The sequence below is a fragment of the Oncorhynchus tshawytscha genome, linkage group LG04 (assembly GCF_018296145.1).
Source record: "Oncorhynchus tshawytscha isolate Ot180627B linkage group LG04, Otsh_v2.0, whole genome shotgun sequence".
Classification (NCBI taxonomy): domain Eukaryota; kingdom Metazoa; phylum Chordata; class Actinopteri; order Salmoniformes; family Salmonidae; genus Oncorhynchus; species Oncorhynchus tshawytscha.
In genome coordinates, this window is record NC_056432.1 from 67,797,637 (window position 1) to 67,814,189 (window position 16,553).

General features: G+C 44.1%; 1 protein-coding gene across 1 annotated transcript in view; it reads right to left on the minus strand.

Moving 5' to 3' along the window:
• Nucleotides 1–16,553, minus strand: part of LOC112249269 (spondin-1) — a 127,508-nt gene that overhangs the window by 13,366 nt on the left and 97,589 nt on the right. The window contains 1 exon segment of the mRNA XM_042321108.1: nt 4,386–4,450. Coding sequence (XP_042177042.1) covers nt 4,386–4,450 — 65 coding nt within the window.

The following is a 16,553-nucleotide window of genomic DNA, read 5'->3' on the forward strand; positions in this document are numbered from 1 at the left end:
TCTGTCTGTCTGTCTGTCTGTCTGTCTGTCTGTCTGTCTGTCTGTCTGTCTGTCTGTCTGTCTGTCTGTCTGTCTGTCTGTCTGTCTGTCTGGAAGCCTCAGAGAGCTGGGGTAGTCTTGCTGTCTTTAGAAAGGGTCTGATGAGATGTATAGAGTGCTTTAAAAAGACGATGGACTCACTACTGAACATCATGGAGGTAACTGTAGCTGTCACAGGCACAGGCACAGCCATTTCTGTTCTGAGAGAGAGAGAGGGGTGTGTGTGTGATTGGGAGGGGGTCAGATAGAGCAGAACAAAGAGAGGAAGATGGAGAGAAAGAGAGGGGTGTAGGCTGTCTTCTGTGGGGACCGTCTGGGTACATAAGACTCTGAAGAGAGAGTATAGAGAATAGAGTTTCATGTAGTCATGGCTCTATGTAGTACTGTGTGCCTCCCATTGTCTGTTCTGGATATGGGGATTGTGAAGAGCCCCCTGGTGGCATGTCTTGTGGGGTATGCATGTGTGTCTGGGCTGTGTGCTAGTAGTTTAAACAGACAGCTCGGTGCATTCAGCTTGTCAACACTTCTTACAAAAACAAATAGTGTGGAAGCCAATCTCTCTACTTTGAGCAATGAGATTGACATGCATGTTATCAATGTTAGCTCTCCGTGTACATTTAAGGGCCAGCCGTGCTGCCCTGTTCTGAGCCTATTGTACTTTTCCAAGATCCCTCTTTGTGGCACCTGACCATACGAGTGTGTGTGTGCATGTGTGTGTGTGTGCTTGGATGCGTACATGCGTGTCGACAGCTGACAGGTGTATACGTGAGATAGAGATATTCCCAGAGAAACATTGAAGCGGATTATGTCAGGTTATCTAGAAGTGCAGGTAGACCAGTGGGACTGAGAGGTAAACCAGATGAAACCAGACATCCTCTTGAACGTGGTTTACCTATGAAGGACAGAGAGACAGACACAGACCTTAAACTCAAAGTCTCCAGTTCACTGTGTCAAGTGTTTCAATCCAGCCGGGGAGGGCAAAAGCAAACATGTCTTTTAAAAGGACATTGTGAAAACGACAGGCAGGGAGAATGATGTGTTTACCCGTCAATAAAACACGGCCTGAGGGAAGGAGGAGGAACGTGAACGTAACACAAAGGATCATTGATTCCTTCCAAGTCCAGCCCGGCTAATCCCCTGGCGTGTATGCAAATGAGGCAGGGGGTAATTTCCTCAATGCGCCGCAGCGTTTTTAATTAGGTGAGCTTCCCTCAACGATAGGTCCAGCAACCCTCGTAAATCCGTCTCCGTGATGACCATAAGGCTCACCTTGGTGTGACGGGGTGGAGCGGTTGGTTGGTTGGAGACAACTCTGGTGGAATTCTATTCCTCTCTCTCTTACTTTCTCTTCCTCCCTCTCTCTCTCTGACCACATCTCCTTCTCTGTCGCTCTCTCTCTGTGTCCATCTTTCCCTATTTTGGCTATTTTCTCTCTCTCTCGCCCTCTCCTTTTAACATGTTATGAGTCATATCTGCACCCCTCTGCTCACCCACCTCCTCTCCACCCTCCTCTGACTCTCTCTCTTTCCTTTGCTCCTGCCACCACATCTCTCTCAAGATGACCACTTTAGTTTGAAATCAGTACAAGTGATGACTGTGGATGGAAGGCACTAGAAAGGAAGATGGATAGAGAGACAGACAGGTAAAAACGTGGTTACACAAACACAGTGTATTCATTAATGTTCTATTCCCATGATGATAGTTCTTCCAAACCCCTCCTAACCCAACACTGATCCCAGATATCCCTGAACCTGAAGCTCCATCTCTAACGATCTGCCTTGGATCCTAAAGAGCTAGTTGTCTAACCACTGATAATTCATCAACGTCTCTCTCTCTCTCGCTCTCTTGCTGTCTCTCTCTCTGTTTATTTTTTTCTCCCCCTTTCTCTTCTTGAAAGGCAGGGTAGGAGGGTTTGTTAATTGGCAGGCAGCTGTGTAGTACAGATCAGCCTGATGTCTTGATACACAGGAGCCTGCAGGAGGCCATTAACCTTGATGGAGAAAAACCCCTCCAGGAGATCTATCAATCATCATCAAAACATACACCCTCTTAACCCACACACATACATGCACACACAAGTTCAGTAACATAAGCCCCCTTCACTAATTCACACACACACACACACACACACACACACACACACACACACACACACACACACACACACACACACACACACACACACACACACACACACACACACACACACACACACGATGAATCACATGTACAAACACGTACAAACAACATTTATAAACACATTCAAAAACATAGACAAACATGTACTAAGAAAAATCACATGCAATCCCAACAGACTCATTTTAAAGAATAAAAAGAAACATCCTTCAACTGCAGGAGCAATTAACCATTTCTGCATCCTACTTTCAAGGAAGAAAACCTCATGTACAAACAGAATGTGTACATTTCCACATCACACTACAATCAAGAACCTCCATCTCCTCCTCTCCTCTTCCCCTCCTCTCATCCTCCCTTTCCTACCACCCATCCCCTAAACCAGTTGATTTGATTTCCTCTGCTTTTACACAGCCACTTTATGATATAATTAATTTGCTGGCATATAAACAAGATAGTGAGCTAATTACCCTCTGTGTATTTGATTGGCTCCGGCCCCAGCTGTGGCTGCCTTTGGAAGCTCTCTTTGGAGTCTCACACTCAGATCCTATGTGAGAGTGTTTTTTACCATGCATTTCTCTCTGTGCTACCTGTGCTAACTAGCTCCTTGTTTTTCTCCTAAATAAGAGATTAAATTAAGGTTTATGCATGTAGGAGTCTAAAGGAAGCCTAGTCACCCTGATCAGCTTGGTGCAGGTGGAGATGAGCTAGCAGATTCAGGCCATGTGCTTTTGAGTGGCTCCAAGGCACCTCATTTGTGTGCTTGGGAGGCAAGGCATGATTCAACGTGAGTAGATGAGCGATGAAGAAAACCTTGCAGTGAGGTATAACTCATGCAATTGTGAAAAGAGAGAAAACATGGAAGGAGCGAGATGAAGAAGGGTAAGGGTGGCATATAGAAAGGAGAGAGAAGAAGAAGGGTGAGGGTGGCATATAGAAAGGAGGGAGAAGAAGAAGGGTGGGGGTCGCATATAGAAAAGGTGGCATATAGAAAGGAGAGAGAAGAAGAAGGGTGGGGGTTGCATATTTAAAGGAGAGAGAAGAAGAAGGGTGGGGGTCGCATATAGAAAGGAGAGAGAAGAAGAAGGGTGGGGGTCGCATACAGGAAAGGAGAGAGAAGAAGAAGGGTGGGGGTCGCATATAGAAAGGAGAGAGAAGAAGAAGGGTGGGGGTCGCATATAGAAAGGAGAGAGAAGAAGAAGGTGAGGGTGGCATATAGAAAGGACAGAGAAGAAGAAGGGTGAGGGTGGCATATAGTAAGGAGAGAGAAGAAGAAGGGTGAGGGTGGCATATAGAAAGGAGAGAGAAGAAGAAGGGTGGCATATAGAAAGGAGAGAGAAGAAGAAGGGTGGGGGTCGCATATTTAAAGGAGAGAGAAGAAGAAGGGTGGGGGTCGCATATTTAAAGGAGAGAGAAGAAGAAGGGTGGGGGTCGCATATAGAAAGGAGAGAGAAGAAGAAGGGTGGGGGTGGCATATAGAAAGGAGAGAGAAGAAGAAGGGTGAGGGTGGCATATAGAAAGGAGAGAGAAGAAGAAGGGTGGCATATAGAAAGGAGGGAGAAGAAGAAGGGTGGGGGTCGCATATAGAAAGGAGAGAGAAGAAGAAGGGTGGGGGTGGCATATAGAAAGGAGAGAGAAGAAGAAGGGTGGGGGTCGCATATAGAAAGGAGAGAGAAGAAGAAGGGTGGGGGTCGCATATAGAAAGGAGAGAAGAAGAAGGGTGGGGGTCGCATATAGAAAGGAGAGAGAAGAAGAAGGGTGGGGGTCGCATATAGAAAGGAGAGAGAAGAAGAAGGGTGGGGGTCGCATATAGAAAGGAGAGAGAAGAAGAAGGGTGGGGGTCGCATATAGAAAGGAGAGAGAAGAAGAAGGGTGGGGGTCGCATATAGAAAGGAGAGAGAAGAAGAAGGGTGGGGGTCGCATATAGAAAGGAGAGAGAAGAAGAAGGTGAGGGTGGCATATAGAAAGGACAGAGAAGAAGAAGGGTGAGGGTGGCATATAGTAAGGAGAGAGAAGAAGAAGGTGAGGGTGGCATATAGAAAGGACAGAGACGAAGAAGGGTGAGGGTCGCATGTAGAAAGGAGAGAGAGGAAGGAAAAAGGACGTTGCTGCAGAATTGGTCAGTCCCTCTGGAGTGTGAGTGAGTCAGTCAGAGAGAAAGAGTGAGAGAAACAGAGAGGGATGATAGAGGAGGTTACTGCTGGACTACTCACACATTCAAGGGTTGCCAGGCAGGCCACTGCGCCTTCATTTTGATGACTGTCAGGACGTCATCACCCTGAGAGAGAGAGAGAGAGAGAGAGAGAGAGAGAGAGAGAGAGAGAGAAAATGTATATATTTGCTCAACAAATTCACTTGTCATCTGACAGATCGAGGTTCAGCCATATTCACCACATTACTCTTCCAGATGAGGGGAGAGAACGGATGAAGACAGATAGAGGCTCAGCCATATTCACCACACTACTCTTCCAGATGAGGGGAGAGAACGGATGAAGACAGATAGAGGCTCAGCCATATTCACCACACTACTCTTCCAGATGAGGGGAGAGAACGGATGAAGACAGATAGAGGCTCAGCCATATTCACCACATTACTCTTCCAGATGAGTGGAGAGAACGGATGAAGACAGATAGAGGCTCAGCCATATTCACCACATTACTCTTCCAGATGAGTGGAGAGAACGGATGAAGACAGATAGATGCTCAGCCATATTCACCACATTACTCTTCCAGATGAGTGGAGAGAACGGATGAAGACAGATAGAGGCTCAGCCATATTCACCACATTACTCTTCCAGATGAGTGGAGAGAACGGATGAAGACAGATAGAGGCTCAGCCATATTCACCACACTACTCTTCCAGATGAGGGGAGAGAACGGATGAAGACAGATAGAGGCTCAGCCATATTCACCACATTACTCTTCCAGATGAGGGAGAGAATGGATGAAGACAGATAGATGCTCAGCCATATTCACCACATTACTCTTCCAGATGAGTGGAGAGAACGGATGAAGACAGATAGAGGCTCAGCCATATTCACCACACTACTCTTCCAGATGAGGGAGAGAATGGATGAAGACAGATAGATGCTCAGCCATATTCACCACATTACTCTTCCAGATGAGTGGAGAGAACGGATGAAGACAGATAGATGCTCAGCCATATTCACCACATTACTCTTCCAGATGAGGGAGAGAACGGATGAAGACAGATAGAGGCTCAGCCATATTCACCACATTACTCTTCCAAATGAGTGGAGAGAACGGATGAAGACAGATAGAGGCTCAGCCATATTCACCACATTACTCTTCCAGATGAGGGGAGAGAACGGATGAAGACAGATAGAGGCTCAGCCATATTCACCACACTACTCTTCCAGATGAGGGAGAGAACGGATGAAGACAGATAGAGGCTCAGCCATATTCACCACATTACTCTTCCAGATGAGGGGAAGAACGGATGAAGACAGATAGAGGCTCAGCCATATTCACCACATTACTCTTCCAGATGAGTGGAGAGAACGGATGAAGACAGATAGAGGCTCAGCCATATTCACCACATTACTCTTCCAGATGAGTGGAGAGAACGGATGAAGACAGATAGAGGCTCAGCCATATTCACCACATTACTCTTCCAGATGAGTGGAGAGAACAGATGAAGACAGATAGAGGCTCAGCCATATTCACCACACTACTCTTCCAGATGAGTGGAGAGAACGGATGAAGACAGATAGAGGCTCAGCCATATTCACCACACTACTCTTCCAGATGAGGGGAGAGAACGGATGAAGACAGATAGAGGCTCAGCCATATTCACCACATTACTCTTCCAGATGAGGGGAGAGAACGGATGAAGACAGATAGAGGCTCAGCCATATTCACCACATTACTCTTCCAGATGAGTGGAGAGAACGGATGAAGACAGATAGAGGCTCAGCCATATTCACCACACTACTCTTCCAGATGAGGGGAGAGAACGGATGAAGACAGATAGAGGCTCAGCCATATTCACCACATTACTCTTCCAGATGAGGGGAGAGAACGGATGAAGACAGATAGAGGCTCAGCCATATTCACCACACTACTCTTCCAGATGAGGGAGAGAACGGATGAAGACAGATAGAGGCTCAGCCATATTCACCACATTACTCTTCCAGATGAGGAGAGAACGGATGAAGACAGATAGAGGCTCAGCCATATTCACCACATTACTCTTCCAGATGAGTGGAGAGAACGGATGAAGACAGATAGAGGCTCAGCCATATTCACCACACTACTCTTCCAGATGAGGGGAGAGAACGGATGAAGACAGATAGAGGCTCAGCCATATTCACCACATTACTCTTCCAGATGAGTGGAGAGAACGGATGAAGACAGATAGAGGCTCAGCCATATTCACCACATTACTCTTCCAGATGAGTGGAGAGAACGGATGAAGACAGATAGAGGCTCAGCCATATTCACCACATTACTCTTCCAGATGAGTGGAGAGAACGGATGAAGACAGATAGAGGCTCAGCCATATTCACCACATTACTCTTCCAGATGAGGGGAGAGAATGGATGAAGACAGAAGGCTCAGCCATATTCACCACACTACTCTTCCAGATGAGTGGAGAGAACGGATGAAGACAGATAGAGGCTCAGCCATATTCACCACATTACTCTTCCAGATGAGTGGAGAGAACGGATGAAGACAGATAGAGGCTCAGCCATATTCACCACATTACTCTTCCAGATGAGTGGAGAGAACAGATGAAGACAGATAGAGGCTCAGCCATATTCACCACATTACTCTTCCAGATGAGGGGAGAGAATGGATGAAGACAGATAGAGGCTCAGCCATATTCACCACACTACTCTTCCAGATGAGTGGAGAGAACGGATGAAGACAGATAGAGGCTCAGCCATATTCACCACACTACTCTTCCAGATGAGTGGAGAGAACGGATGAAGACAGATAGAGGCTCAGCCATATTCACCACATTACTCTTCCAGATGAGGGGAGAGAACGGATGATCAGTTTATTTCCCCCTCTTCCACCTCTTCCCATTTTCTCTCTGAGACAAAGGAGTGATGAATACAGCGTGCGTCACTTCAGATGGAGCGCCGGCATCACCACTTCATAAAACCTGAATAAATATTTAATCAGTAGCTCTGGACACCGCAGGGCTCTCTGTGTCACTGCCTGAGCAAGAGGGAATGTCTCTGCGCTGGTCCCAGATCAGACAAAACACTCAAAGCACTGAGCAGGATTTAACCCCAGACTGAACTCAGACCTGAGAAAGACACAGCTCCCTCGACATCCAGTCACAACAAAGAATAAACCTTGAGAGTTATGGGAAAATGTTTCATCGACATTAGTTTTGCCTTTCCACTAGATTGGTTTGTGAAATAATAGTTATTCTGTCCATCACATAGAAATGTGGTGTGGACATGAAAATATCATATCAAATCGGTTTAATCTTCAATAGTAAACATATCTCTGGGATAACAGCATTATACATATTTAACGCTCTGGCCCATTCCATGTGGAAACCATATTTCTTAAGAACAAAGCACAATAGGATCACTGCGACTGCAAAAGACACAATTAAAAGTGTTTGAGCACCACACTGGCTCATTTGCGCCCAGCCTTTTTCATTACGGCTGCAATTTATGACATCACATTGTGGCGGTAATGGCTCTTTGGCTGTGAATAGGTGGCTAGCAGCTGACTAGAACATTCTGTTTGTATTGTTATAGCTAAGAGAGACTGTGTGATGTACAGTGGACTGAAGAGTGCATTCTGCCATATGTGAAATGAACCAAACCCTGCTCTGGGCTTTTTGGATGCCTTTCCAAAATGGTACAGATAAAGCACATTAGAAAACATGGATATATTGGTTCATGTGTAAAACAGCAATTATAAGGCTATCATTTGGCCGAGACTGTAAATGGTGACATAGATGGAAACAATTTGTCCTGATGAACAATGAACATCGAACACAAGTCCTCAGAAGAAAATAAAACTGCAGCTCAGCACATCTTGTCAGACATCTGCCACCGGGCATGTTTGCACCTGGCTACTGTAAAGATCAAAGTGAATTATCCAATGCCAGATCATTGCTTAACAAGCCACCAATTAATGTTTCCAATAGAGGATTCTGTTCTAGTACCATCCAGTCCCATTTCTGTATGTTTGGTAATCACTTTTTAATTATTTCCTGTAAGACCCATAGTAAAAGGCTGTGAGCCCCACCCAGTCATACAGAGCTGACGTCCTTCCTTTGTCCTCGAGAGCTGCATCGCAGGCAGGCTTTTGTTCCAGCCCAGCTTTAACATACTTGATTTAACTAACTGGTCTTCATTGAAGACCACAATTTGTAGATTCATTGAACCAGCTGTGTTAGTGCTGGGTGGGGAAAAACCCTGCACACACTGACAGCAGTTCAAAACCCCTGTTCTGACCTCTAGATCTGCACTGCCAGTACACGTAAGCAGTCATAAGGCTTATTCATACTGCAAATGACCTCTGAACTTTTTTCCATACCTCTCTTTACACATTTACTTGTAATACCAATGGGATCACAGCTAGCTCGTGGTAACACCGTCTCACTTCAGCAGTCAGCAAAAGCCACACACCCTTTGAGACCTGGCCTGATTGCCACCAGCAGCTCTTGAGGATAACCTGTTCCCCTCCGGCTAAGTGATGAGGCGCTCTGTAATCAGCCAGGAAGCCTGACTGGAACCTAATCGGGGGGTTTGTGTAGCACCTCAGAACTCCACTGCTTCTGTCTACTGAATGCGGTGGGAAAGGCAGTGCAGGATCCAGCTAGCTCTGGTTGAGACAGCAAAGACCATATAGTCCAAATGCCATGAGGGAATGGGCTACTATCACTGAATACATAAACTACATACACTGGACACAGAATACACAGAATATGTAACAGAATATTTATCAACTAGATGTACATCTTACAGTATGGCAGAATGTGTATCACAAATTGTACTGTATGTATTGGGTGATTCATCAAAAATCTAGACGAAAACAGGACCATGATTTTGGGTATTTTGACTAAATGTTGTCCATAGAAGGGTCCTTTGGAGGAAGAATTGCTGATATACTGTACATTTGTCGTTTGTATCTTAAAGCATAACTGAGAAATAATTTATTGAAGTTGGGACATTTGTGACATTTTGGCCTTACCCATAAGACACCATAATGTTTCATCTGTAAGTTCTAAAAATAAAAGATTTGTGTCATATGAAGCTTTACCGCTTGCTCTGTAATGAGTAGTAGTTTAATTGCAATAACAATTTTCTTACATTAATATATGAATATTGAAAAATATAAACATGAATAAAGGAGGCCTAGGTAAGGCCAACATTTCACACATATTCCAAATTCAAATAATATATATTTTTGAATTATGCTTTAAGATACAAATGTCAAATATATGTCAACAATCCTTCCCCCAAAGGACCTTTCTATGAATACAAATTCATGAGAATGAAAAAGATCATGGTCCTGTTTTGTTCTAGTTTCGTTAGGAATCCCCCTATTGTGGACCACCTCAGTGTCAAAGAACAGGTTAGTCTGTACCAGAAAGCACAAACAAACTGATAAACTAAAGCTGCTCATTTGAGCATATACCCCGTCAAGACTCCACTTCAGTTCCCGCTGTGTCTATTGTTGTGAGTCTATGCCTCTCTGACACATCAGAAAAAATAAGATTTGATTCATCTTTGTTTCAGACAAGTTCTTTGTTGCCAAAGAAACATAATGGCCCAGTGTTGTTCAGAATAGCTCTTTCGGCTTGATGACTGTGTTGTAGATTTGGAATTGAAAGGAAACATCAGGGGACAAAAATTAATTGAACTCTCCACTCATGGTGAAAAGAGAGAGAGAGAGAGAGAGAGAGAGAGAGACACAGACAGACAGACAGACAGACAGACAGACAGACAGACAGACAGACAGACAGACAGACAGACAGACAGACAGACAGACAGACAGACAGACAGACAGACAGACAGACAGACAGACAGACAGACAGACAGACAGACAGACAGAACAGAGAGACTGACAGAAGTCCCTTAACTTCTTTGGGACTGGGGGGCAGTATTGAGTAGCTTGGATGAATAAGGTGCCCAGAGTAAACTACCTGCTACTCAGGCCCAGATAGAAAACACTCTGAAGTTTCTAAAACTGTTTGAATGATGTCTGTGAGTATAACAGAACTCATATGGCAGGCAAAACCTGTGAAAAAATCCAACCAAAAAGTGGGAAATTTGAGGTTTGTAGGTTTTCAAGTCTTTGCCTTTCCAATATACAGTGTAAATGGGGTCAGATTGCCCTTCCTAAGGCTTCCACTAGATGTCAACAGTCTTTAGAACCTTGTTTCAGGCTTCTACTATGAAGGGGGATCGAATAAGAGCTGTTTGAACCAGGTGTTTGTTTGGCAGAATTCCATGAGCTAAATCACACGCGCGGCCGTGAGAGCGAGCTGCGTTCCCTTTCATTTCTAAAGACAAAGGATTTGTCCTGTTGGAATATTATTGAAGATTTATGATAAAAACATCCTAAAGATTGATTCCATACATCATTTGACATGTTTCTACGAACTGTAATGTAACTTTTTTGACTTTTCGTCTGGACTTAGTGCTTGCGAACAAAAAGGAGGTATTTGGACATAAATTATGGACTTTATCGAACAAAACAAACATTTATTGTGGAACTGGGATTCCTGGAAGTGCATTTTGATGAAGATCATCAAAGATAAGTGAATATTTATAACGCTATTTCTGAGTTTTGTGACACCTCTCCTCGGTTGGAAAATGGCTGTCTGTTTTTCTGTGGCTTGGTGCGGACCTAACATAATTGCATGGTGTGCTTTTACCATAAAACTTTTTTGAAATCTGACACAGCGGTTGCATTAAGGAGAAGTTTTTCTTTAATTGTGTGTTTAACACTTGTATCATTCATCAACGTTTATGATGAGTATTTCTGTAATTTGATGTGGCTCTCTGCACTTTCACGGGATGTTTGTTTGAGACAATGCATTTCTGAACATAACGCACCAATTTCAAATGAGGGTTTTGGACATAAAGATGAACTTTATCAAACAAAACACACATTTATTGTCTACCATGGAGTCCTGGGAGTGCCATCCGGTGAAGATCAAAGGTTTGTGATTAATTTTAACGCTATTTCTGTCTTTTGTGACACCTCTCCTTCTTTGGAAAATGGCTGTATGTTTTTATGTGACTAGGCACTGACCTAACATAATCGAAAGGTGTGCTTTCGCTGTAAAGCCTTTTTGAAATCAGACTCTGGCTGGATTAACAAGAAGTTTATCTTTAAAATGGTGTATAATACTTGTATATTTGAGGAATTTTAATTATGAGATTTCTGTTGTTTTTTATTTGGCGCCCTGCAATTTCACTGGCAGTTGTTGAGGTGGGACGCTAGCGTTAGAAGTTAAAAGCAGATGAAAGAGAAAAAGAGAGAGAGAGAGAATGAGCGAGCCACTGTAGTGGGATGTGTGCTGATGAGGAATGTGTCTGAGCACTAAGAGGCCTGTGTGAACCATAGCTATGTCTAATGACACCACTGCTCTACTCCAGACTCCAATACTCCACTCCAGCCCCCATAGAGCTTCATTATAGCATTACTCCTAAGGCAGAGAGGGTGGTTCCAACAGGATCTGTTCTCTCCTCACTGACCCAGAAGGAACACACTGACAGATCTCTGGATGTGGATGGCAGTGTATGTTTGGTGTGTGTGTGGTCTGCTTCAAAAGGCACTCCAGGGAACAAAGAGATAGAAGGGGGACAGATTTTTGAAGCGCACTCAATCCACTTCAGAACATCCTGCCCTGATCGCTGCATTCTATGTCGTGTCAGCCAGCCCCAGTCCCTAGTCACTTTAAAATCCATTTGATTTAATTGAACCACCCATAGGTAGTGCTCTGGGTTGGATCGTTAAGGTAGCCTATTCCTCCACCACTTTCAGGACGCCGTCAAAAGAGTACGCCGCAACAAGCTTCTCAACACAAAGCAGCAAGGAAGAAAATAATGTGCTTTTAGAGCAAATTACTTTTTTCTCCTTTTTTAGTTTTTACCAAAAGGAAATGCCATCAAAATGTGTTTGAATGCTATAAGCAATTTAGCCGCCCCATCACTTGGGATCATGGTCCCTTTTTTCGGGGAAATTATTTTCAATTTGAAAAGCCTAAGTGGGGATTCTTTCACTCGTATCTCTCCTCCCTCTCCCTCCCTCTCTTTCATTCTCCCTCTCTCTCACTCTCCCCTCTTCTGCACTCTCTTTTTCTCTCCCACTCTCTCTCTCTCAATTCCTCTCTGTGATGATACTCTCAAATCTCATACAATAGATAATGAACATAATCCTAGAGTAGCACCTGGGAAGTCTCTGATTGGACACCACTGTGCTAATGATTGTAACATCCACTCAGCTTGTTGTGAATGCTAACACAACATCAGCTTAGCTAACTGCAGGGAGGATATGTATTGAGGATGATCAACAGATAATAGCGTAATGATGCTATTGTTATAATGAATGGTACAATAGTCAATAAACGTATGAGTTCATACTGAGTGAGTGGGTTACTGACATGCTAGAATAGTACCGGAGACTGTCGATTGTGGCAGTGGTCTTTTCTAATACAGTGCCTTGCGAAAGTATTCGGCCCCCTTGAACTTTGCGAACTTTTGCCACATTTCAGGCTTCAAACATAAAGATATAAAACTGTATTTTTTTATGAAGAATCAACAACAAGTGGGACACAATCATGAAGTGGAACGACATTTATTGGATATTTCAAACTTTTTTAACAAATCAAAAACTGAAAAATTGGGCGTGCAAAATTATTCAGCCCCCTTAAGTTAATACTTTGTAGCGCCACCTTTTGCTGCGATTACAGCTGTAAGTCGCTTGGGGTATGTCTCTATCAGTTTTGCACATCGAGAGACTGAATTTTTTTCCCCCATTCCTCCTTGCAAAACAGCTCGAGCTCAGTGAGGTTGGATGGAGAGCATTTGTGTACAGCAGTTTTCAGTTCTTTCCACAGATTCTCGATTGGATTCAGGTCTGGACTTTGACTTGGCCATTCTAACACCTGGATATGTTTATTTTTGAACCATTCCATTGTAGATTTTGCTTTATGTTTTGGATCATTGTCTTGTTGGAAGACAAATCTCCGTCCCAGTCTCAGTTCTTTTGCAGACTCCATCAGGTTTTCTTCCAGAATGGTCCTGTATTTGGCTCCATCCATCTTCCCATCAATTTTAACCATCTTCCCTGTCCCTGCTGAAGAAAAGCAGGCCCAAACCATGATGCTGCCACCACCATGTTTGACAGTGGGGATGGTGTGTTCAGGGTGATGAGCTGTGTTGCTTTTACGCCAAACATAACGTTTGCATTGTTGCCAAAAAGTTCAATTTTGGTTTCATCTGACCAGAGCACCTTCTTCCACATGTTTAGTGTGTCTCCCAGGTGGCTTGTGGCAAACTTTAAACAACACTTTTTATGGATATCTTTAAGAAATTGCTTTCTTCTTGCCACTCTTCCATAAAGGCCAGATTTGTGCAATATACGACTGATTGTTGTCCTATGGACAGAGTCTCCCACCTCAGCTGTAGATCTCTGCAGTTCATCCAGAGTGATCATGGGCCTCTTGGCTGCATCTCTGATCAGTCTTCTCCTTGTATGCGCTGAAAGTTTAGAGGGACGGCCAGGTCTTGGTAGATTTGCAGTGGTCTGATACTCCTTCCATTTCAATATTATCGCTTGCACAGTGCTCCTTGGGATGTTGAAAGCTTGGGAAATCTTTTTGTATCCAAATCCGGCTTTAAACTTCTTCACAACAGTATCTCGGACCTGCCTGGTGTGTTCCTTGTTCTTCATGATGCTCTCTGCACTTTTAACGGACCTCTGAGACTATCACAGTGCAGGTGCATTTATACGGAGACTTGATTACACACAGGTGGATTGTATTTATCATCATTAGTCATTTAGGTCAACATTGGATCATTCAGAGATCCTCACTGAACTTCTGGAGAGACTTTGCTGCACTAAAAGTAAAGGGGCTGAATAATTTTGCACGCCCAATTTTTCAGTTTTTGATTTGTTAAAAAAGTTTGAAATATCCAATAAATGTCGTTCCACTTCATGATTGTGTCCCACTTGTTGTTGATTCTTCACAAAAAAATACAGTTTTATATCTTTATGTTTGAAGCCTGAAATGTGGCAAAAGGTCGCAAAGTTCAAGGGGGCCGAATACTTTCGCAAGGCACTGTACATGTAAATAGACTATCTGGGAAAGCTGCATTGGCATTGTAAAATAAAGTGTTTTTGTCTCCAGCGTAGACTTGTTTCTGTTCCTCTCATTGTCAGACTGATGAGGGGGACCAGCCTGACAAACCAAATAAAATGTATTTACAAAGCCCTTACATCAGCTGATATCTCAAAGTGCTGTACAGAAACACAGCCTAAAACCCATACAGCAAGCAATGCAGGTGTAGAAGCACGGTGGCTAGGAAAAAGGCCAGAACCTAGGAAGAAACCTAGAGAGGAACCAGGCTATGAGGGGTGGCCAGTCCTCTTCTAGCTGTGCTGGGTGGAGATTATAACAGAACATGGCCAAGATGTTCAAATGTTCATAGATGACCAACAGGTTCAAATAATAATAATAATCACAGTGGTTGTCGAGGGTGCAAATAATCTCATTTAACTTCAGCACAAAATAACAAAATGATCTCTTTTGAAAAGCCCTCCATCTCTTTTTAGGAAAGATTCCAAATGAATATGATGCATGAGGCTCAGGTTGCTGCTTGCAGAATTTAATTTAATGAAGTTGACAAAGGTTGTAAATGTAATCACACTGAACAGGTACAACAAGGTGATGTTAGAGATATATAAACTCAGCAAAAAAAGAAACTCCTCTCACTGTCAACTGCGTTTATTTTCAGCAAACTTAACATGTGTACATATTTGTATCAACATAACAAGATTCAACAACTGAGACATGAACTGAACAAGTTCCACAGACATGTGACTAAAATAAATGGAATAGTGTGTCCCTGAACAAAGGGGGGGGGGTCCAAATCAAAAGTAACAGTCAGTATCTGGTGTGGCCGCCAGCTACATTAAGTACTGCAGAGCATCTCCTCCTCATGGACTGCTCAAGATTTGCATGTTCTTGCTGTGAGATGTTACCACACTCTTCCACCAAGGCACCTGGAAGTTCCCGGATATTTCTCGGGGGAATGGCACTAGCCCTCACCCTCCCATCCAACAGGTCCCAGATGTGCTCAAAGGGATTGAGATCCAGGCTCTTCGCTGGCCATGGCAGAACACTGTCATTCCTGTCTTGCAGGAAATCCCGCACAGAACGAGCAGTATGGCTGGTGGCATTGTCATGCTGGAGGGTCATGTCAGGATGAGCCTACAGGAAGCGTACCACATGAGGGAGGAGGATGTCTTCCCTGTAACACACAGCATTGAGATTGCCTGCAATGACAACAAGCTTAGTCCGATGATGTTGTGATACACCGCCCCAAACCATTATGGCCCCTCCACCTCCAAATCGATCCTGCTCCAGAGTACAGGCCTCGGTGTAACGCTCATTCCTTCGATGATAGACGCGAATACAACCATCACACCTGGTGAGACAAAACTGCGACTCGTCAGTGAAGAGCACTTTTTGCCAGTCCTGTTCTGATCCAGCGACAAGGGGTTTGTGCACATAGGTGACATTGTTGCCGGTGATGTCTGGCGAGGACCTGCCTTACAACAGGCCTACAAGCCCTCAGTCCTGTCTCTCTCAGTCTACTGCGGACAGTCAGAGCACTGATGGAGGGATTGTGCGTTCCTGGGGTAACTTGGGCAGTTGTTGTTGCCATCCTGTACCTGTCCCGAAGGTGTGATGTTCGGATGTACCGGTTCTGTGCAGGTGTTGTTACATGTGGTCTGCCACTGCGAGGACGATCAGCTGTCCATCCTGTCTCCTTGTAGCGCTGTCTTAGGCATCTCACAGTACGGACATTGCAATTTATTTCCCTGGCCACATCTGCAGTCCTCATGCCTCCTTACAGCATGCCTAAGGCACGTTCACGCAGATGAGCAGGGACCCTGGGCATCTTTCTTTTGGTGTTTTTAAGAGTCAGTAGAAAGGCCTCTTTAGTGTCCTAAGTTTTCATATCTGTGAACTTAATTGCCTACCGTCTGTAAGTTGTTAGTGACTTAACGACCGTTCCACAGGTGCATGTCCATTAATTGTTTATGGTTCATTGAACAAGCATGGGAAACAGTGTTTAAACCCTTTACAATGAAGATCTGTGAAAATATTTGGATATTTACAAATTATCTTTGAAAGACAGGGTC